This window comes from Rhea pennata, chromosome 3 (assembly GCF_028389875.1).
Source record: "Rhea pennata isolate bPtePen1 chromosome 3, bPtePen1.pri, whole genome shotgun sequence".
In the NCBI taxonomy this organism is placed as follows: Eukaryota; Metazoa; Chordata; class Aves; order Rheiformes; family Rheidae; genus Rhea; species Rhea pennata.
In genome coordinates, this window is record NC_084665.1 from 74,401,127 (window position 1) to 74,426,112 (window position 24,986).

A 24,986-nucleotide genomic window follows, 5' to 3' on the forward strand; every position below is an offset into this window, starting at 1 on the left:
TGGAGCTGTTACCAAATTATGCAACATTAAATCTAGAGGGCACATCTAGAAACTAACAGGAGATCAGTTTAAAAATTATTTTAAAAAGCACTTTTTTACACAGCAAGTGGTAAATTTCTGGAACCTGCTGCCACAGGAGGGTACGAAGGCAAACAGTATCAACAACTTCAAAAAGCGATTAGACAAATTCATGGGCATCAGGTCCATACTAAAGAAAGTAGGACCAGATATTCCTCTAACATCCCTAATGCAACAAGTAGGGTGGAACACAAGGGGAAAAAAGACCACAGAATGGAGGCAAGCTCATGTGCTCTCCCTAAATACGCATCTCTTATTGCCTCCATCTGAGACAAAATACTAGCTTAAGGGGACCACCAGGTTGATCCAGTCGGGTTTTCCTGTGTTCTTAAGGATTTGTTCTACAGGACAACCGTGAAAAGTAGTAAATAACATCTTTTCTTCCTTCATGCTCTACATTTAATATCAGTAGACTTTCTCCTTTTTACAGTGGAGCTAGCTGACAGCCCCTATGACTGTGTACAAGCAGGCTGTGTGCTACAAGGCATTTTCAAAGGTCTTGGACCTTTGGTCGCCCTCAGTGAGGGTTGTACAGTCCATTATTCTTCCAAAAGCTGAGATCTGTGGGCCTAATACCAACAGTTTTGTTCGGTACATTTTTTCCTCTGGTTTGTTACTGCCAACCAACCAACTAGCCAAGTAGAGCAAGGCAAATGTATAGTGTCTTCCTTAGAGCAGCAAATAACCTATCAGTGAGGTATGTCATCATACTCTCAGTACAGTCAGCCACAAACATTCAAAAATGTCTTTGAATGAATCTCATTCAAAATTGCAGAGATAGTTTTAAAAATTACATTACGATCAAGTTATTAAATTTGATATTTTTAAAAAGTGAATTAGAGATTTCACATTTGAACAGTTTTCTTTGCAACCTTGCTAGAAACTTACCTTTTATAAAACTCAGAGATATTCTCAATAGACAGAACTACAGGAGCACTTTAAGAAAAGAACATATACATGTTGTAATGATTCTTTTTGAATTACAGAAGTTTTCTACAAAAGTTGGCAACACTATTTTGTAGGAAGAACAATCCTTGGCAGTTAGTTTCATTGCCTCTGCTGACCTTCTTCGCTGCCCACAGCAGAAAAACAAGAATAAGATTTTACATTAAACAACTTGCGCAGTGTTATACACTGAATCAAAGCTAGAAATGGAATTTTGACACTTTAAATGTGTTGTTTAATATATTTGAACATATGGAGCCTAAAATGAAATAGTTCTTAAAGGCACTCGGCTACCACAGTGATGCCCCGATGGAAAGATAGATAATCTGCGTGCTTCTGACGTGATTTACCGCCTTCCAGGAACCTGGGCGCCCAACACTGAAATGCTAAATCTCCTAGAACTCTGTGCTTGACTGAACTCCAACCACAAGGGTCATATCTTTCAAACATAGCTTTCTTGGTTTTATTTCTATGGCAGAAGCTATGAAAAGGTTATCCCACTTGGATTAACTACACCACTCTTTCTAGTGAAATGCATAATCATCAGATCAGTACAAGTTACTATTTCGTTACTTATAATTCAAAAGGATTGAGATGATAGACACAACTTTTGTCTACCTTGTTAGAGCACAGGACTCAAAAGCTAATCAACCTTCTGCATTAATAAAATGTCTGTCTACAAATAGTGTATTTTTCCTCAAAATTCAACTATATGAAGTATTCTCATTATAGCTTTAATATAAAACAAACTCTCTGGAAATTTCATTCCAGTTCTGCCTCTATTTTAGACATGGATTAATTCTTTACTGATATAGTGATAATGCAGTTCTTACAGAAAAGACATCCTGTTTTAAAACATAGCTTCTTTTTCTCTTAATCCTTACCATCTATCTCTCTCCTATACTACAATTCATTGAGAATACGGCCTTGAGAAATGACATTGGAGTTTGATCTTGTTCTATAATTTCTGTTGGTAACAGGATGCCCTGTACAACCTGCTACTGCTGCTGCTCTGATATTCATTTAGTTTCTTCTCCTAAAAACAATGAACAAGTTGTATCCATATGAAGTCATATTACAATAAAAAAATGTTACTGATTTGTTAACAGAAGGTCGCTCGGAAAGAAGCTAAAGAACTCAGACTCGGAACCAAATGCAGTATTGAGGACAGTTTCAAAGATGTGATCAGTTGAGGACCTTCTATAGGCAATATTTGGAATAAAGATGATTACAGGATAAAGCAGAGAAACAGCGAGTTGTGCCTAACATTACTGAAAGGAACAGAAGAAAAAGGGACTCAAGAAGAAAGGAAATTGGAACATCAGAAAAGAGAAGAGAAATAAAGCTTTGGATGGCACAGATAGTAGGGGCAAGCAGCATGATTTTGGTATGATGGGAAAAAATGGGCTCAGCAGGGAATTCCAGTGATCACAGATTCAAAACAAGGCTTCCAAATTAAGCAGAGGATGAGAACTGCTGTTCTTCTGCCATGCTGACTCACGCAGCTCTTTGTAAACCTCCATCAGTGTTTTGGTCTCAGCTCCCACTGCTCCTTATTATAAATTTGTAGTCTTGATTTGCTTTACAGGCTGTCTGTTCAGGCAAAACCTTCATAGGTTTCTTTGAACTGGGTCTCCAAAATTGCCCAGAAGGCTACATGAAGATCACACTGTTTTCATGTCCTAAACTTAAAAAATTAAATCACTTTCTGCTGCACTTTGCCTTTTACCATGTCCATTCAAGTCTATTATAACCCTAAATTCCTTGTTCACATTCATGGCGATTTATTTTTCAGCCTTGGTTTTATTTTGTCTGTAGTTCAAGAGGGTCAAAAGAGGATTGTTCTCTGTACAGTTTTCCCTGAGGGAGTCAAGGAGCTAAAAAACTCAGCAACACTTGCCCTTAAACTGAGCCATTGCCAAAAAATATGCCACACATTTGCAGTTGGGTTAAGGATGGTCTGCCTTGTAATAACAAAGTTTCTGAAAGTTTAACTTGGGAGATCTTTTTAATTTTTAGGATGATAAAATTATCATTAGATGATATAATTTAGAAGTAAAATGTAAAATAACCCTTTTAATCAGATTTCATAATCATTTAAAGCTCCGAAATACTTATTAGCAGTGTATCTGTTAAAACTCTTACTGTCTTTGCTTTAAGTTAGTAATGCTATTAGGTAATAAAAATAATTTACAGTGAAGGAATTACTTTACTAAATTCCTTGAAAGGGAACAGTGTATTCCTGTATGCCACTTTGCAGCTGTGCTGTTGATATTGGATAGGGTTTTCAGTTCAAAATCACTATCAATTTGCTCAAAATGCTTCACTGAAGACATAAAGTTTGGCTTGTACAATAAGTAGTTCCACTCTAATAAATAGGAAACTTTGTTAGACTGTGAAAAGCAATTGCAAACTTCATTGCAGTTGATCTTGTTACTGTTATTTTCTAATTCTACATATTTTTAATGATGCCAATAATCTCTCTCTCCCTCAATTCCCAGGTTTTCATGAAAAAAAATGTTTCTTTTCCATGTTGTTTACTTCTACATCCAATAACCTCTCAAGTCCATTAAATACTGTTCTGTACACAACAGATTAAATCCAGAAAATATACTATATGGAGTTCAAGCAAATACAAAATAAAGGCCACAGTGGGGAATACTAATGTTGTGACAGATTTTTTGGGGGGAAGAAATCTACTCAAGTAGATAGATTATTTTTCAGTGCTGTAATTAACAGAAGATAGACAGTCCCCTCACCAGTGCAGGATCAGTGGAAATTATGGAAATAAACACAAGCCTCATTGAAAGCATGAGAAGAAATACCTCTGCAGTGAATGCGACAGAGACAGTTCAAAATGAATTGCTATTTCTATTCTGCTATTCAAAATATTAAGAAATAAGGAGATGACATTTCATCACATTACTGACAAAATATGGAACATATTAAGATGGATTAAAAAAATGAGTCTTTTAGAAAAGTGAGGGGAAAAAAGTTGATAACGCCTTAAAATTTGTGCTAAGTAGCTACCTAATTAGAAATGAATTTCTGTGGTAATAACAGGTGGGATATAACAGAAATATAACAAAATTGTGAAACTTTTATCTAAAGAAGATATAGCTTATGTAAATTTGAAAGATGTGACTTTTGTGTCAGCTTTGTTTATTAGACTGTTTAAATTGGAATTTGAGGTGCACATACTTATAAAAATGTCTTTAAAGTGCTTATTTTGTGCATTTGTTTAGAAATAACTATTGATGCAAAACTGTCTGTGCTCTTCTATACAGTTTTACTGACACAGCCATTCACATTATAGACCTCTCTCCTCTTTCCGTGGGGAGGGCTATACTGTCTCTTCTAGTTGACAAATGAAACATGCATCTTGCTTTATAATCTAGATTGCTTTTACATCTAGATGACGTTATAAATAAATAAACATATAAATCACCTGTAAAGATGACATGTCTTTACACAGATTTAGGTAATCATTAGAAAACAGAGACATTGAAATGCAATGTCTCTATTAAATGAGTCAGTCCCATTAGACTGTCCCATTACAGTAGTTCAAGAATAGCAAGTTTTTAACAGATACTGTGGGAGCTGTTTTCTGCTTTGCAGTTACTGTTAGTGAAAACACAACCACATACAGCAAGAAGGAGCTGTGGATACATGTCCAAACTTCTGAGCTACTTAATATTGCATTTATTTCAATGATGTGCTGCATTTTAGAAAGTCTGGGTGAGTGTGACCTCTATTTTGAAAGACAAAGGATCTTATTCAACCGTCATTATACTATTGGCAAAAATTCCATCATAAATACCACAGTTATTTTCCTTCCTAAAGCAGGTTATTCTGAGATCTGAACTCTCATATTGAAACAACACATTACTTCTCTGCAGTATCCTGCAAATAAACAAGAACCCTACTTTCTGTTTTCTGTGAGTTTTATTTCACTTCAGAATTCAGAGAAATATGCTTCTGATAATCACAGATTATTTTATATCTTCTATGCAAATCACAACGGAAAAAACGCACACATCCAAAATCCTCCACCAATTAAAACTGACTGTTCTCCTGCATTTCCAATACCCCATTCAAAACCTTGTTGTGAGAGAGCTAGTAGGACCCTCCAGCAGCGGCCATGCATTCAGGAATTCACCTTCTGGCATACTTGGGAAGAGCTCACTGGCAAGCAGGTTTACATGGAAAGCACGGTTACTGGAAAGCTTCTGTCCCCTTCATGGCATTTCATCTCTTTCAACTGCTATAAAAACTGTGAGTGGAGACAACTGCCCCTGGTTATACACTGGCCTGTTTCCTATGATATGTCTCGCCAACTAAGCAGGAAGCCTAGCTCAGGAAAGCTCACCGGGATCTTGAGGTGATAAGTAATATTAATTAACAAAGAAAATAAATTCTATTGACCATATATAACTTTGTTCATACATGTATATATACACGTATATATCTATATATAGACAAAAACTCTTAGGATCTGTCACTTAGTGAGGGCAAAACACTGTAATTCCTTTAAAATGGAGCTTACAAGAGAGACACGGAGCTACTGGAGAGAGTCCAGCGTAGGGCTACGAGGATGATCAGAGGGCTGGAGCACCTGCCCTGTGAGGAACGGCTGCGAGAGCTGGGCCTCTTCAGCCTGGGGAAGAGAAGACTGAGGGGGGATCTTATCAATGTGTACAAGTACCCGAAGGGAGGGTGTCAAGGGGACGGGGACAAACTCTTTCCAGTTGTCCCGTGTGACAGGACAAGAGGCAATGGGCAGAAATTGAAGCACAGGCAGTTCCGCCTGAGCGTGAGGGGGAATTTCTTCCCTGTGAGAGTGATGGAGCACTGGACCAGGTTGCCCAGAGAGGTTGTGGAGTCTCCTTCTCTGGAGATCTTCAAGGCCTGCCTGGATGCAACCCTGTCTAACATGCTCTAGGTGACCCTGCTGAGCAGGGAGGTTGGACTAGACGATCTCCAGAGGTACCTTCCTACCTTACCGATTCTATGATTCTAAACCACTTAGATGCCAAACAGGAAATAAGAGCACTAGCTAGTTGTTCCTCTTGTACACTGATCAGCTGAAATCTCAACAGCACAGTCAAGATCAGGTTTAAACAAAAGATTTCAAATAGCAACAAAAACAAACAATATACATTTTAATATGCTCTTAAGCATGCAAAAACCTTCATTTACACCTTCAGTGGTGTAAATCAGTGCAGATTCATGTAATTACAGGAATGACAGTTCACCTCTGCCTTGGGATTTTAAAGTCTCAATTTGAATTAAGCAAATCAAACTCAACATCAGATCATGGATAGAGAATCACAGAGTCAAGGACATATTTTATTGTGTAAATATTTCAGTATCTGCCGAGAAACAAGTTCCTGAACATTTCACTCAGAAAAAGGCACAGATGAGTAATTTTTCTTTCAAATGTTGCTATATCTCTGTAACAGTTTCAAAAATATCCCTGCGCATTGACTGTCACCATCAGATCACTGGCTCCTAAAGGTAACTGCTCTGCTGAGATATGCACGTGGTCTCTCTTCTCCTGCGCGCTGGGAGAGCTCACGACTTCTACGGGCAAATTTCCCACTTTCCTCTCACAGCCTCCTCCTCCCATCAGGGGAAATGTGTGCAAGAAGAGGAGGAGGAGGCTGCAATATCTTCCTCCTTCCATTTAATGCTAAATCAGGAAAAATAACGTAGGCAGGGGCTCTAGTACAGCCAATTACTCACAACTCCGAGCAGAGAGGGAGCGTCTTTGCTGCTCTATTCAACAGCCAGCTGGGTTGAAAAGATCCCCAGGGTTTGTGAATCAAAATTTCAACCAAAGGATCTAAGTGAAGAAGACAGCCCCCGAAACCCTGAACACTGATCGTCTTGGAGAACTGACTCTTGTGCTCTTGCCTGAGCTCAGCAGCACAGGGAGAGAATTAAATATAACTGCACCTTGTAGACTTAGTGCTAAATTTGTAAACAACTTTCAGATGAAGCTGCGTATTCATTGTTATTATAGTGCTGTCGTCCGAAATGTAGCAGGAGTTTGAAGTAACCATAAGCTGATGGCTAACAGACCAGCCAAACATAAAGGAAAAAAAAATGCATACAAAAGATGGAAAAACTGATAGGATTTCTGCCTAAAAGAAATATAAAAATAATTAGGTGGATTACTCTGACAATACAGATGAAGGAAGAGAAAATTACTATCTGTTTTACAGCTTGGTAGTGTAAGTCATAAGAGTAAGTCTAAAATGGAGCTTTTTCTCCCACTACCAGAACATTTTATTCCCTTGATTCATATTAGCTCTTAGTCCTTACTTTAGTTAAGGCAGATTATTTAAAGTTATCTAGCTGTGGCTGAGAGTTACCTGAAGCATCACATATGCTCTTTGCTCTTTCTTCTGTCCTTTTACCATCTTGTCAGCAGAAGCTAATGAAATTAGAAAAAGGAAATGGAGAGGTGTTTTTTTTTTCGTATGTTAAACTCTATGTTATACTGCTCTTCCTAACCTTTGCAACAGATGTGATCTTCATAAGGACTTTGCTGCAAGTCTTGTGTACAGTTTACAACTGGGCTCTGCAAAATAGGATGCTGCTGAGTCTTTGATTTAATGAAAACCTAGGAATGCAATTCAATTCACTGCAGGGACAGCTTTGTTCTTTCATTATGATTCTTTTTTAATGAGAAAGACATCGCAAGGATAAACTCTATTCCTCCGAATTTTTACACTAATTACATACAAAGCACCATTCGGGCAGAGCGGGACTTATCTCCTTCAGGCAATACAGTTATCAACTTGTAACCACACTTCAAATCTCCTGCATGAATGCTGCAGCTACGTGAATTGAATACGGATCCTGCTACCTTGGCTAGCAGCTTGAATTGATGAATGTTTAAAGATTTCATAAATCATAGGCAAATACTGATACTGCCTGAAATGGGAGAGGCAACCCTTGCATTCTGCTTACAGCTGTAGGATCAAGAGTACACTATTTTATCAGAACTATTAACCTTTCTCAGTGTGATAGGGAAGGATGGTTGGTTTTGTAAACACTGCTGGAGATATTTATGTAATAGCGAGAAAAGAGAGTCACATCCATATACTAACACTGAAAAGGACAGTTATCCCTTAACTCTACAGAAAATACACTGTTGCGCTCTGGTTCTGAATCAGCTCACACCCTGAAGAGACAATTTATTATTAGACAATTTATTATTTGATATACTGTCAGGTAATCTTGGCTAGATAGGGAGCCGCTTTATCCTTGGATCGAATGACCAAGTACCACACTCACCCCTGCACAATATTCTGATACGTGGGCCAAATTTCAAAGCTCTGTATGTGCTCAGTACCACAGTATCTGAGCACTTCCAGGAATATACCATGCAACACCTGGCTTTCAGCATGATCAAAAGCCTTGATTCTTTTACCTCTAACATCTGTGCCCGTATTTGAATCAGTGGCACAAATATGAATATGTATTCCAGCAGCTGCTGAGATGAGACTGCAAACCAAGCAGCAGGAAGCACAAGTGTTCAGACTGCACTTCCTAGGAGCTTCCTAGAGCCTGCCCACTCATGCCTCTAGCAACAAGGTTTATGTTCTTAAGTGGGTACTCAGAGATTTGTGTCCACATTAGCACCATAGTTAAGAGGCTGGCATGGCTTCTGGGCAAGCATGCCAGGAGAGAGCTTCACAGGCTCATCTACACAACCTGAATCTTAGTCCAGCCTCAAGGTTTGCAAATATGTATGTTGCAGATTTTCCCCAAGATTCAGATTTTGGTGCTGAAATCAACAATAAAATCATCATACTCCACTGGCATCTTTTTTTTTTTTTTTTCTTTTTTGATTCTGCTAAATTCCATTAGCTACCTATGATGTTGCAGCTGTAACCTGAATAAATGCATTGCTTCCCATTTTACTGAGTCTATGCTTTCTATTTATGGACTTGCTGGCTTGGAATGGCCACATCTGACTAAATGTTTCTAGGTAAGAAACCCTATGTATTTTGACTCCAGGAGAAAACTGTCTTACTGTCAAGTAGTTTACTCAGTACAAGCATTACCTCACAGTGATGCCATAGTATCTTGATGCCAGAAAGCATACAGCTTTGGGCAGCTATTTTGAAAGCAACCTAGTAAAACAAGAGACATTTTTGGGCCCTTAGTGGGCTGTATCAGGGGTTGTGCGTTACTCTTACAGAGAACACTACAGCATGGATGCTTGGTTAGGCCTGGCCTTTATTGCTTTGGGGTCATCACGAGCGCATTAGGGTTTGCTTCATTAAAGCATGGCACACAGGGCTTGTGCTTAACTGCTGCCACCTGCATAAAGGAACAGTGCTTTCCAATTTTCATTTTGTACGTGCTGTGGGATGTAGACGATTTATTCTAATAACGCAATACAATAGGATAGAATGGGCTACTTTCTCTAGGATTAATAGAAAAATACACATTCGGTCAAACGGGATGCATGTTATGGGTTTGGACTAAGGGTGTCTAACCTAAAATTCAGGAGCACGGAACTGATAAATAAAAACAATAAAAAGAAAGGGCTGAGATTTCTTCTGTGGCTTTACCTGCCAACACATTCTCATTACGTCTGGGGCCAGGATTCCTCCCTGTGTTTATTTGCAACTTGCTAAACTGCTGGCAAAGCAAAGTGCACCTGATGGAAATGAGAATTGACTAAGCCCTGAGATGCCTGGTCCCTTGTGTGGGTGTGAAGCAGGCAACGGCCAAAGCACGAAGGCCTGCGTGTATTGCTTAGCGTAACAAGGAGAGCTGACAAGGAAAAGCCCAGAGGGTTAAAAGAATCCCAGCCTCTCCACTAGGAAAAGTCAAGCAAAACAAAACAAAAGACAGAAAGGTCAAGTCTAAAGGCTTTTTTTTCACCCTGCCTACTTACAAACAATTGTGGTCTATAGTTTTTTCACCCTGTCCTCTTACAGCAAGGTGGAATAAATCATACTCTATTGAAATTACATCTGTTTCTGTATTATGACTGAAGAGCACAAGATGACATCTTTGCACTGGGAAGGGAAATTCTTTGTTTTTTGGGAAACTGTTTAAAAAATAGTATCCCAAGGACCTCTGAAAACTATACAAACAGGAGAAGTTTAACACCTCATTGAATTATAGCCACCTGCAGAATAGAAAAGTAAATGTTCATACAGTAGAGAGGATCAGCGTTCAGCATTTTACAGCAGGAAATATTGAAAAAACAACGAAAAATAGGGGGGGAACTCAACTGCAAACAAAACGATTAAGCAAATGTGGTTGAATGGGAAATTGAATCTAGTCATATGTTTTTTTCTGGTTAGATCGCCATGGTGTCCACTCTGAGGTGGGCAAATCCCGACACATAGCAGGTCACAATTCTTATGTCACTGTGAGCATGCTATCCAAACTAGCAAGCTGGCACATGACAAAAGAAATATGTACAATTTTAACTGTCTGTAAAGAGCCAGAATTTTAGTTTCATTTCTCGTAAAGTACAGAATTCCTTCTGAATATAGAAAGAGCTTCCCAAGTCAGAGAAAAAAGGCCTGCTTGGCTGCCATTTTCATAATAAGCATATCCTGCACACCTTGGCGTCCATAACTAGAAGCCCAGAGTAATTAGGAGAAAGTGCACTGCTGACTGCAAAGCCTTACAAGGGGAGAAGCTGCAGTGCTGCTACAAACATACCAAGGACCAGAATGCCATTACTTTTCACTTGCCCCAACCAATGCTCACTGCGGCCTTTCGTTTTACAGCACAGGGTCGGACTGGCCCGTTGCACTGGGAAGACCCAAAGGAGCTCAGCCAGCTCAACAGGAATTCGCCCTGGAGATCCCCCCTCTTCAAGGGGGACGCTGGCTCTTTGAGATGTCAGCAGTGTGTCCCTGTGGGCTGGGTCACAGCCTTGCTGGCATGCTGCCCTCGGGGACCATGCACTGCTTCTGTCACCAGCAGAGAGAAGTAGAAGGCAACGCTTCTGCTCTCCTACAGCTGTGGAGGTTTTGTTCGACACTGGAAGCATCAACAAGCCCCTTGTTCTACAGCTGAGGCATGATCATATTCAGGAAGCTGAATGATAAGGAAATACGTCTTTTCTAATCAAAATCACTCCCCATCATCAGAAGTGAACATATTTCTGAAGCCTTCTCACAGAAAATGCTGATGGGATTGATACATTTCCAGGAGACATTTCATCTCAATGATACAGCGCTGATCACCCAAGGTTTAATTTAATGCATTTTGATCATCTTAAATCATGTGTTCCCTATATTTCCAAGATACGTTATTATGAGAGGTCTGGAAAAAGAAGGGTTAATACTAAAGAAATTCTTCTACATCTACCTAAGTTAATTGCATAATACTAGCTTTGGAGTTAATACAGCACTGCTAGTGGGAGTAAACTGAGTAAAGAGCCACGTGCCCTTTCTATCATTCAATAAACAGCTGACACCCAGTGCAGTAAAATAGCTTAACTCCTACAAAGTGCTCTACTTTCTTTCAAGAAGCCTGTTTCAGTCCTTTTAGGGAAGTAGGAAGGAGGTTACGGTTGGCTGTTTTTCCTATATCTATGTAGAGATGCATATTTGAATAGCAGGTATGTTGAGGATTTACATTTGAAATACTTAGGTCATAAGCAGTCCAAGACAGAAAGCCATAAAATTTAACATTCCAGTGACATGACTTCAATCCTTAATAGTCTCACAGGACTCGGTAGCTGACTCTGGGGCACAGATCAGATCTGATTATATGTCAGATCTAAGACATTACAGTTACTCTAGGGAAAAACCATATTTCCATCGGTGTAAACTATAACCTCATTATTTAGCCTAGAAGCAGAATTAATCCAGACATATAATGATTCATAAAACCTTTTCTGAACTAGCAAATTATTGCCAGTCTTCAGTAATGGTGGGTTGAAAATACTCAGTAACTTGTTGCACTAAAATTAAAGGAACAACTTGAAATGTGAAGTGCTATTCAGCCAGAATTTGGCCCTTAAAGCTTTATGTTTCCCTTCTGTTCACAATACATGCCTAGTGTTCTCCCATTTCCTTTTTTCCAAAATAACAAAAATTAGCAATTTCACATTTTTTCTTTCTTTTTTTTTAATGATATCTAGTAGATGTGTTGTTTTCATTGGTAGCATATGTGAGGTGGCTTTCAGAAGTGATTTATTTTTGGTTGCAAGCTGCCAATGCCTTCACCCATGTTGACTGTTAGTAATTAGCACCTTCTGGTCCACTGTGGACCATTTCCCACTTGCTGCTTTTGAAGGTGCTAAAACTCATCTTCACCAGCTCTGTGCATCCTAGTTCTATTCCCCTGTCAGGAGGACCACTAAGGCTTTTCTTTTCCTCAGTTAGTAATAATCTATAACCCAAAAGAATATCTGCAAATGTCTTGACAGGATTTTGTTAAGCTGGATATCCTCCGCCGATGAGGGGACTGAGCTGTGATAACATGCATTAGAGCCCTCCTCTCAAGTGGTGTGACCATGGACAAAAACAGATTTTGGCTATGGAAACAACAGGCATGAAAGGAAGCCACCTTAAAAAAAGAAATGAGGATTTCCTTATTATCTATTAAATTTTTGGCTATCAGCTAGATGAAAGATAATGATATCTGTCTCATAATGATATCGATGTCTTACAATGTTGCATTAGTGACATTAATTTTTATAACATTATTTTTCTACAAAAAAGCTCCAGGAGAATTCTGTTCAGACCTCGGCACTTCAATACTAGTGCATTTATGAGCATTTGACTAGAAGCTAAAGCAGGTACATATTTGTGGGTTAATGTCTACCAGCATCTGTGCATGCCTGAGTGCGTGCATTCCTAAAAGGGAAGAACCGCAGCACTCACTTAATGAAAATAAAATGCTGAACTTCAGCACGCATATAAAAGAAATATTAAGGTGAACACAAAAATATCAAGTATAACAGAGACAGTTATCTAGTTACCAGACTCATCATTTAACACAAACAGTCAGAAATCAACCAACAGAAAATGTAGTTACATTTTGCTTCAGGAAAATCTCAGTTTGGCCAAATCCTTTCCCTTTTCGTGACGATTACCTGAATAGTATCCATGTTGTAAGGCTCATCAGAAAATCTCATTAGAACAGACGTCCTTGTGACATTTCTGTCATTGCTCATTTCTGGTCATGAGAGACATAATGATGAAAAGTCTTACCCACTTCACAGTTTAAGACTGTTGAGCCCACCATTATGGCATTCAGAGTGGTTCCCCATCTTGACCTACAGCACACGCTGGCTTCCCCCCCCCCCCCACCCCCGCCAAGGGAATGAAGCTTAAAGGTACTCAGAGATTGCAGCTCCTGCAGGACTTGTCTGTCTCCTACACTGCCTGATCCCATGAGGATGAATGGCAAGGTGTTAGTCCTAGACTGTGCATTCACTAAAGGGCTGTGATAAAAACTATTTTGGAAAAGAACAATCATTATCCAAAGAAAAAAAAAATGCAGTGGAAGCTGTTGATGTCCACAGACAAACTTCAGTTGTTAGAAGATGGGCATTCACCGCTGATGGCTTTTGTCAGAGGAGCTCAGCAATCAGGAGCTTTTATCATCAGCTCCTGATGATTTTCAGAACTTAGTGCACACTCAGGGATTTTATACTGGGCAAGATGAACAGTGAGAGAAGGCTAAGTCAAAGGGGATGCACAGTAAAACAAGATCTGGAAGAAGCCTCTAAAGAGAGAGGAGTTCCTGATGTCCCAGGAAATTACAATTTTCAGATCCACAGTGAATTACATTCTTTTGGCCACCTCATGTAACTCGTTCTATGCTGGTACATTTCTGCAAAAACACAGAGATTAAGAAAGCAAGCAAAGGAAAAGAAAGGCATGTAGTCATTTCTGACTGCCAGCCAACTTAGGATGGATTGATTTCTGAAAGAGAGAGAGGGTAATTTAAAGAATTTGAAATCTTGCGTACAGAGTAGGAGAACCAGACTTGAAAAAAAGCCTTCTGATGTTTCCAGCACTCAGAACAGAATCAGCCCATATAAAATTAATATAATTACTATGCGATTTCCATCTGTTAACAAAGCCAAATGATTAGAGCTGCTAGAAAAACTGCCTTAGTGGAACAAACACAGATAATGAATTTAAATAAATACACAAGCAAAAAGACAATGTCAAGCTCAATCACTTGGCAATATTAAAAGTGGAGTAAATGAATTGGCTGTGTATTGCCATATCATTCAGCAGGAACGTTATGGTGAGTGCCCGGATCATGGTTTTCTTTGCCTCTGTAGCTAATTTTGTTTCAGATTTTCTTGGGCCATATGCCAAAACTATCTATCTCTTTTTGACAGCTCCTTTTCCAGATTATTCCACTGGTATCCATTATGTTTTGCTCTGGTTGTTCCTCTGCTCTGTCAGTCTGCTTAAACACCTTCCCCAACCATTCTCGTGTGCCCAGAAAATATTTTTCACGTTTCCCTAACGCTTTCCCAGTTTGCTTCACAAACTTGCTTTACTGAAACAACAGAGAGCTCAAATAAACTCTCTTTAGTCCTCCATTACATTTTTAACAGAGCTAGAAACTATTTATAAAGATATCGTATAATTTTATATATATTTTATATGAGTAAAACAAAGCACTTGATCGAGTTTTTGAAAATGAGTATATATTAGGTGTCATAACAGTATTCTAAACAACCGCCTGCAATGCACAGCAGTATTACAGGCCACATATCCGTTCAGCAGCTAGCATTTTCAGAAAGTAAAATCTATTTAAAAGTCACAGAGACTTAGCTTCCAAAATACCTAAATCAGTCTTGAAAAGGACATCTCTGCAATAGAACTTGTGAACAGGCAGGCAATCCTACACTCAGAAGAATTATTTTTAACCATAATTTTCCACAAAGATGCTACTAATACATGTTTTAAACCTTTCGTGGAGAAGGCATTTGGTCATGCTTTCCCCTACACAAACTGAAACATCAAGACAGTGAAGCAATCTTTCTATATATATGAGTTGACATTTCCTCAGCAAATTGGCCTTCCTCAGTTCTGAAAAATGTCAAGGGAGAGCAAGTTTTATAAACTTAAGTTGAAATACATTTAAGCACTTTGTGCTGGAGTACAGCAGTATATTTTTAAATATTCATTTTCTATACAAAATGAAGTACTTACTATTTTTGGAGCACTATCATACTTTATAGTATTGTATCACAATACTGTACTAAGAGTGAAGAATTTAAACTTCATGGTTGTTTCCAAATCACGAGAAGTTATGGAAGATCTCAAAATTTTTGCTCCTATACAAAAATGCGAAACCCTCAGTATGCTGATAAACGTACCATGGCCTAAAAATTTTGTTTGTTCATTAACAGCCTTAAAGCTCTCCCTTTTTTACGTCAGAAGAAGGCAAGCAGGCAGGAAAGGGCATGATATTTTTGCTCATTCATTTTGCTTCTAATCCATGTGTTCAGTAAAGGTGAATAAATAAAATGGTGAAGAGTTATTTTTTTTTCAATTCACTCAGTATGTATTATTCATTGATATAAAAATGTTACAAATATTATTAGGATATGTATCTAAATCACAGTCAAGCAGAACTGAACTGTTACTATTCCAGAAAAGCCTTATCCTTGCTGACTGTTTTCTCCACAACAGTTAGGTGTTTCAGAGAAAGTCACTTACCTTGTCTGACAGCTAGCGTGGTTGTATAGACCAAGAATAGGAGGATATAATTGAGGAAGCTCTGAAAAACAGGTGTGTTGGCATGGAAATCTTCTGACAAATACTTGCTCGTCAGGCCAATGCCACAGATAAGGAGGGAGAGTACCTGGCCAAGAGCCACAGACAGCAAGAGATCCCTGAAAGGAATGAGAAAAACAGACATAAAACATTCAGCCTCTTTGCCAACCCAGAAATGCTCATCCTCCTGCAAGGAGCACGTCTGAAAGTGTTAAGACACATGAAGAAACATGATGCTTCGATAAGTGAGATATTTATTGGGTGTTGCCGATACAATATTTACATTATTTTTGCTCTGATCTGTATTTCTTGACTTGCCATCTGCATTTCCCTGTTACCAGGCTCCACACAGCTGATAGTTGCTCCTTTTTAGTATGTTCCCCATCATAATTTTCTCCTCTTCACTCAAGAAACAGTTAAATCTGAAAGCCCAGTCTTTTACAGCTTATATCCTTTTTATACCATTTCTTCAGTCTTCTCAGTGATAGCCTTTTCCTTTCCAAATGTCTTTGTCTCTTTTCCTCTTTCCTCAGAACTTTATTATCTCTTAACTGCATGATCCAATTCAGCCCAGACCACCTTGCTTTCTTCAGTTTTTGTCATAGGATATTCTGTCTCCATAGCATAGGAATACATATACGTGTGTGTGTGTACATATATATATATTCAATTACTCTTCAGAGTTTTCCCAGATCCACTATTTTGTCGGTACCGTCATGCTGATCAAATCTGTTCCACAGCTACATCCTTCTCATTGCAAAAGCACAAAAATGAGAAAATGCAACATGTTGGTGTGGAACAAGAGCAGAAGAATTACTGCAAGGAAATGCAAAAGGACATTAGAGGGGCACATGTATTTCCAGCCCTGTTGGCTGCTGCTGTCACTGCCATCAGCCCCAGAAAGAAGGGCTGCAAGTCCCTGAGGGAACCCAAGAAGGAGACAGGAAGATGGGAGAGGAGCATGTTACATACCAGAGGGGCTCTGGTACAAAGGAAAAGGTATTAAACAATCCTATGGAAGGACGGGAGCACTCTGTTTAGCGGTAAATATATTTTGCACAAGCTTTCCTCTCCCAAGCAGAATAAAAGAAAGAATTTCTTCAAGGCTGCTTTGCTTTCCCTGACCGATTTCTCTGACCCTGGTTGTGACTATTTGGCAGTGAGGAGGATCTGTGCTACAGCAACAAGTTTCCTAGTAAACTCAAGTGTCAAATTTGTTTCTCTTTTTCTCATAAACAGTCCTCCCACTGATGTGTCTCAGTGTCAGTCCTGGCATGATTCAACCAAACAGGCACTGGAAAATACAGCAGCCTGGGTAGCTATATTCATACAGCATACCTCGCCGGCAAACAGGCCGACACAGAGAGTAAGAGAACAAACCTCATCATGCTAAATCTTGTGTTCTGATGGGACTGCTGCATAAGCCGAGGCTCAGCTTCAGCAACCGCTGCCTCAGCTTTTGCATTGCTCACTCCAATGCAAAACGACCACGCAAAATAAACCCACTTATCAGGGACAACATCTAAAACTAGGAAGTGAAGGCTGCCAAAGCTATGGAGCCTCAATTCCTGCCACCATCTGCAATGCTACTGATGTGAAATAGGAAATTGGAACAGTGACTGCAATTTAAATCGAATAAGCTTGCAAACTTGTATACTTTTATCCTTTATCACGTTGGATGCTGGCCTTTATGTCTTTGAGGTGCAATGAAGGTTCATGCAGCACTGTTCTCATCTGCAGTTTCTGCAGTTTTATTCATTAATAAATTAAGGTTTGCAAATCTGTATCTCTAAATGTTTTGCTGCTTTACAAAGGATACAGGTGGTTCGCAGCCTTTCTCTGTGCCTCAGATAAGACCATTAGCAAATGTAACATTACATCCATGGTGGTATTGCATCTGTTCTAGAAAGAAGTATCTTAGATCCCACTTTGATTTACAGAAAGCTAAATATAGCTTCACTTAACCACTCATGAAAGCATTTTATCAATATTACGTTCCTTGCTCCATATGGCAATCAGCTGTTGGACATTACTAATCATATAATTTTTTTCTTCTGGTGGGAAGTTTGAAGAGGCCTTATAAACTGCAGAACTTTTTATCTCCACTCTATATATTTAGATGTCATCAGGCCTAACCAGGCAGTCTTGACACTTGTATTAAAAATCCAATCACGCAAAAAATAAAAACATCAATTAATTTTTTTTCAGGACTTTATACGCTAACCGTAGCCCTCTGTGGAGCACAGTTTGATTCTGTTCCTGTCGTTTTGCCATTTATAAACCAGGTATTTTTTCAATGGTTGATTCTTTATCAAGTCATTCACCCAAATTTACAAGTGACAGTTTTCCTACAGAAAACATGCCACTGTCTGCAGACCTACTTATAGCTTCTCCTCAGCTTTTATATTTTACATTTCATAAATATACAAACAAGAAATTAGATATTTTGCTGGTGTCTTCAAGGTAATTCGTATTTTGTGGTGTTCTCTGCAGTTTTGTGTGGGCAAGTGTTCTCTCTTCCAAAGCAGTGGCTTAGAATAGCTTTGCATATCTTCTATTAATTAAAAAAATACATCAAAAATTCCACTCACTATTGTATTACTGAAATCCCCAATGAAGACCAAAGGCAATTAATAATTCAGTAAAAGAAGACATGGACCAAGAATCAAGACTATGAACCTGAACCTCTCCAAGACTGAAGAAAAACTTTGGATATGGATCAGAATATAATCTCTGTAGAGTGAGATAACCTTTACATAAAAGTTGTGTTTTGAACAGCAACAGAATGTGAACAATATTGAAAACTATTTTGTGGAAGAACAGTGAAAGTAGTTTTTATACACACTTTGGTATTTTTTCTTATCTGTGTAAAAAAAAAAATCAGATTTCAGAATAGAACTGTAGTGTTCCTCCTCCAGCCAAAACTTAGTTGAATATTTCAGGATAAGTCATAGAAAAAAATACATCTCTTTTAGTTTTTATTTTTATTTATTTATTATTATTTTTATGTTATTATCTCTTTAATGTGAAGTGTAAGTAGTATAAGTAAGTTAGCTGTTTAAGCAGAACAAATTCAAAGTCCACGAAGTACTCATACTTCAAGCAGGGATGATCTGTTTTCTGCAGTGACCCATTTTACACAGTCTTATTCCTAGGGGAACAGAAGATTTGGTATTGTCCTCTTCCCTCATCAGTGTAGGTTGTAACTGGCACTAACCACTACCATCACTTTCCTTTAGGCAAGGGAAAAAAACAAGTGCTTAGTGCTATCCTCTCAAGCGCTCACTAGGCAGTATCTTTTCTAAATATCACAGTACTGTTGAAATGTGCAACACAGCTCCTAAGTGCAACGCTTTCCCTGTTGCTTTTGAAAGCCTCCACCACACAAAGACTGCACAAAGAGGATGACTTCTTCCCCCAGCCCTTGGCCTACCACAGCAGCTTCAGCTGTACATCTGATCACTGAGGAAATGACATTCATTTACACCTTGAAGAAAAGTAGTTTGGTTTGAGGACCTTCAAAGAGAACAAGGGAAAGAGTCTCACTACAGCAAGCTTCATAGACGTGCGGCTATCTGCCTTTTAGCGTGTAATTTTTCATTAGTTGTGTGTTATTTTATTTCCTCACTTGTACCCAGTTTATATCAAAATAAAGCAAATCTTTAAAACTTCTATTTACAGATCCACTAGGATTAACAATGTCTCCTCAGGCCAAATTAAAATAGGGGAAGACTTTCGGCATATCTCTGAACTTTGACCTTCTCATGAACTCATGATGTTCATTTGGTAATATAGAGCAAGACATCCATCTCTTGGAAAACATCAGTTTAGGATCGTCTCCTTGATTTTTTTCCTAGCATTTGAATTACAATCCTGTGTTGGAATCAATCAAATTCATTTCAGTCTAGTCACTCTTGCTAGTTAATCTGTCTAACACTTGCTATTGAATTGGAGATGTATTTTGAAGTAGGAAGTAGAAGGTCAGAATTACTCCCAGACCTCCAAGTGTCACATTGCTAGGCATCCATCATGGGAGTTTCATGATACACTAACAGAGATTAAACAATATTTTTAGAAACAGTGTCAGACAATAAAGCCTCAACTTTGCATTAGAAACCATTTAATTCTGTTTAAAAATTTGGGCTGGTAGCTGCTATGCATCATTTTCACTTGCTCCTCCAGGCATATGGAAATTTCTATTAGTTGTTTTTCTCCTTGTTTATCAGCCAAGCAACATCACAAACTTCTGAAGGCAGATATTCTCATTTCAAAAAACTCTAAAGCTAGTGCTTGGTTCCTAGCACACAAAGCATACATTTGCAGCACCAAATCAAGGCAGTGCAACATTCAGAATGGACCACACCATCACAGCTGCCATGTGGTGGATGAATCTGTGACTTACAAAGGGTGGCTAAGTGATTTAAACATTCAGGGCTGTTTTATTCTGACACTAAATCCTATTTTAAAGCACTTTGAATGACATTTTTCTTTTAACTTCATCGATTTCCCTCCCCGCTTTTGCACTTTGCTTGGTCCCTTTCCACCGAAAGGTCCCCACTGCATCAGTTAAAGAGTACTTTAGAGGGTAAAGAACAGAGGCGACCGGTACTTTTAATCTCTAGCATGAGGCGTGTTAATCCTCCAGCATGCCACAGACTCCAGCAGTCAGGAGATTAGCAGTCTATTTCCCGATTTGAGGTTTCACGAGAGGAACACATCTCTAAAGGCTGTTCTATAGCGCTGTTAGCAGGCCTGCAGGCAGACCTGCGCTTTCTCTGGGATGATAATGACTGCTATACATAGTTATCTTTCAAAATGGTCCAAGTGTGTATTTAAAAAAAGAAAAAAACAGATACATGTCATTTAGAGACTGATTACTGTCATGCCTTAGCTAAGATGGTGATGTCTGTCACAGCAATACGATTCTGCCAAGCTTCTTCATTTGAGTGTGTTTTAATGCATTTATGTAAAAACATAAGAAAAAATAAACAAGTCTTAAAAAATAGTCTTAAAAATTGTACTTTTATTCAAAGTGAGCTGAGGTTACTTCCCTATGAGAATCATTTATTTAAATGCCTAAATGCGGATGTGGAATCTTATCTTAAACATCTATCAATAAAAATGTTGATACATACTACTATCGGAAAAGAAGGAAAAACACGTGTAAAAAAACTCTAATGTCAAAAAAGTTGGATGTAGTTGCTTCTATCATGGATTAGTTTTTAAGTTCCAACATCCCATTACATTTAAATAGCTACTTAATGAGGACACGAGTGTTACTCCCATATTTTGCTGGGTGCACTTAATGCACATGGGCAGCTTGTGAAAGAATAAGACTTGTTCAAACCTTTTTCAGGACAACTAAGCAAGCTCTTACTGAAAGCTAAAGCTGCAGATTTTCTCATAGGTTTTAAACATATGAAAACCTCCCAATTGTCCTGCATTGCTTTGAAATTGTCTGTAGGAGAACATTATGTGCTAATTTTGCACAAAAAAAAAAAGTTTTTCTTATTTTCCCACTACTCTGACATGTCTGCCACAGAGGGAAGAAATTCTACAAGTTGGCACATCCAAACCTTCCCTCCTTTCTGCCTGTCTTAGTAAGGTAAGGATTGCAGCAAGTATCTTCAGGTAATATATTAAAGCACCTGTAACACGCTTTAGAGCAATTTACACAAGTGACCACAACATTTTATAATAAAATGTTCATAGCACTAAAGAGTAAGTAAGTTCCCCCACATATAAACTGATAATAACATAGCTGACACATGCACTACATTTATTCTGTTAGTCAACTACTTCCATAATGTGCATTCTTCATGGTCATACTGGAAGATGTCCCAAGTAATTGTAATGGTCTCGAAGGTCTACACAAAAGACTTTCCTCTATTTCTGGCAAAGAAGAACAAACCAACCTAAAATATTTTCAGAATATAGGCACCAACCCTGCACTGTTGAACAATAAGATACCAAAGCTTCAATCCCACCTAAAACCATATACTCAATTAGAATATGAGTAATTCTAATATTCACCTACAAATCAGCGAATGAAACCCACACAACACCAAGCCTATCTATCACTAATTCCTATTGAGTCATTGCTTTGAAATCTTCAGTTGCATTTAAATGATGTATACTTGATCTCAGCACTAAGGATGAATTTTCTACATGGTTAGTTGCAAAGTACTTCAAGCTCCCACTGATGCTCAAAAGAAATGCAGATCTTTTGCAGTACCTTGAGAGGATTAGCTTTTTATTTTCCAAACTTGAACACTTTATTCTCTTTACAAGAGGACAGCAATGCGGACTCCATGTGTCTTAAAGACTTCTGGCTGGCCTGAAAAGCTCCAGGCCTTGAAAATCAAGGCCTATTTATTTGAAGAAAAGATGGCATTGGAAAAAATTGCTAATCTTGAGTTCCTCATCTCTTTTCTCTCCTGCATTCTGATTAAGCTAAAAAAGACTCCTTCCTTCCTTCCTTCCTTCCTCCCTCCCTTCTCTTCCTTCCTTTTTTCTTTCCCTTCTTCCTCCCTCCTTCCTTCTTTCCTTCCCTCCTTCCTTCCTCCCTCCCTTCCACCCATCAAAGCCTTGAGCCCTTCCAGCTGGGCCAGAAGTAGAAAATTAATTTCTTTTTCACTGCAGTTAAAAGGCTTTCTAACTTAAGCTGGCGAAGAGAGCTCTGTGCCTTCTTGCTATCACTCCTTCTTCCTGCCTCCTCGGGTCACCACCTTCTCAATGTCACTGTGGTTCCGGACAACAAGAACCAAATCTTTTAGACAGTTTCCTCAGTGCAGTGAAGCTCTGTATTGCATGGGATTGACTGTATTCCTATGTTCCCGGTCATATATTACATTTCTGTAGAAAGTGACTTACCTGGGTAGACCCCATAGGAGAGAAGTGAGATGATTGTTCTTTCTTTAGGGAGCCACCTGGGTGGCTGCACAGAGAAGGATGCAGGGGCTGTGAGGCATGGGCAAGGTAAAGTGGAGTCTCAGCATGAATCTAAAGTTTGCAGCTCATGCAAAGCCCCAGAAACAGCAGTGAGAAACAGAGAAGGGCCAGCAAAACATCACATGGGTCCACCCAAGAGCTAGAGAACCCCAGGTGACTTTGCTGCCACCCAGTCACTAAGTTAACTAGAAGGACATACTGGGCATAGGGAGAGCTGCGCATGTTTTTCATTCTTTACATCCTAACTTTCCTAGTTGTTTAGTTTTTTTTTTCTTAGTTTTAAGGTTCTGATTTTTATTGAAATACAACTCAGCTTGAGTTTGAGAGCTTTTTAGGGTACTAAAATTCAAGATGTAGGTACATCCACCTCCAAGCTGCAGCTGATTCAGGGCCCTGTTTCTTTTAAATGATAGCTTGTGGAGCTAGCATAAATTGCTTGGTTCTGATAAAAACAAAGTAGAATAATATTCAGCAAGCGTCCACATTCTCTGGAACAGTTTCTTAAGACAAGATCTTACCTAATAAATTTTTTGTCTCTTGTACATCGCCAATTGCAGCAACCCTTGAAAATGGGTTTCATGTGTTACAGGCTTTTATCCAAGTTCAGACTCATGTGCTCACAAATGCATGTTTTATAATTCGTTAATAACAAAGGAACTAGAAATGCTTTCAGGCTATTCTTACTCACATAAAACTTACCCTTGCATTATTAAACAATATTAAACAATACACTGCAGAGACAATCTGCTGCAGTGACTGCAAGTGCAAACATAGCACTTCATATATTTATTTTTAAATAAGAAATGCATTGAAAAGCAGCAAAAGAAGGTGCAGAGAGAAAATTTCCAGGATCTTATCTAGATGGAGTCCAGTGGTAGAACATTACAGATAATTAGATAATACTTCTTTTTTTTTTTTTTTTTTTTTTTTTTATGCAACTTGTTAATAGTCAGCTTAATCATACTAGCTCACAAAAAAACCCAACAAATTTATCCTAAAAATATGCTTGCATTTTAAAATAGACTGTAGCCTTCTAACCAGCCATTTCCTAGTGCTTAGTTCACCTACAGATCACAGACTTTGAACACCATGGACCATTTCCATTTAGCAATGAAGGTCTCTCCCTATGTAGTTCTTGGAAACTTCCCAGTTTAGAGAGCACTGAATAGACCGAAAATATTTCAACCTTTCTGATGGAATCAAAAATACAATTATAGATTACCACCTGATAACAAAATCATAACTCAGGTTATTTTGGTCAGATAAACTGACTGAAGCTAACTGTGGTGCATAAACTTTTATAAACTGTCACTACCTACCTCAGAGAGAAATCAAGGCTCCCAGATCTAGAGATTCCTTCTTGACTGGAATACTAAATGACAGAATTTACTTTCCACATGAAAACTTACAAAAATAGTTACAAACACTACTTGATTAATATGGTACTTTTAAACCATTAATTCTCCCATTCAATTCAGAGATTGGTCTGCGTAAGAAAGGAAAGGTACATAAGTTTCCAGAAATTAATTCCAAAAATTAGATTTTTGATCTTAGGAATAGAATCAGGAAATTTAGTATGGATTAAGAGTGAGCTTAATTTCTCAGGCTAGAACTCTACATGAACAACAACAGCTGCTGGAAAGTTTACATTTTATCCTATGAAAATTAGGCAGAGCTATTGGGCTGCTGGTAAAGTTTGAGCACCAGTGTTTTATAATTAAAGAATAAAGCATACAAATAGGTGGCCTTCTGTGAGACAGATATATGCTCTCATTCTGTTCTAAATGCAGCTTTTAGCTCTTCAGAGGAAAGTGGGCTTGGGAAGGACCGACAGCTATCTGACTCTTGGAGAAAATGAAGTTCTCTGACAAGTACCATTAGTTGATCTCACTTGCAGTGGGTTTTATGCCTGAAGCTCAGGACATTATAAATACTATCTAAAGACATTCATCGTTGTATGAGAAACAGTTTTAAAAGTTTCAGTTCAGTTAAGATCATCATCAGCTCCCAGTTTTCTCACAGGAGCTCAGAGCCTGCAGTAATAGACCTGGATGATTCCCAATGTCAAGAAAAATAGCTCACTCGTGCCCTAAGAAGTACAACACCACTTGCTATCGCTCTCTTGCCATTACTGCACAGTGTGTTAATACAACTGAAACAGATGGGTTCTTAGGGACTAAGTCTAACAACTGTTGAGAGACAGTTGATAAAGAAAGAGGTGAAAAGCATTACAGTTCCTGCTCTACCCCTGCCACTGATAAGCCACTG

At 38.6% G+C, this 24,986-nt stretch overlaps 1 protein-coding gene across 1 annotated transcript in view; it reads right to left on the reverse strand.

The window, feature by feature from the left end:
• The window catches only part of SLC35F1 (solute carrier family 35 member F1), a 256,539-nt gene that overhangs the window by 92,784 nt on the left and 138,769 nt on the right, over positions 1–24,986 (reverse strand). Inside the window, exon 2 of the mRNA XM_062572623.1 lies at positions 15,711–15,886. Coding sequence (XP_062428607.1) covers positions 15,711–15,886 — 176 coding nt within the window. The remainder of the gene's footprint in view (positions 1–15,710; positions 15,887–24,986) is intronic.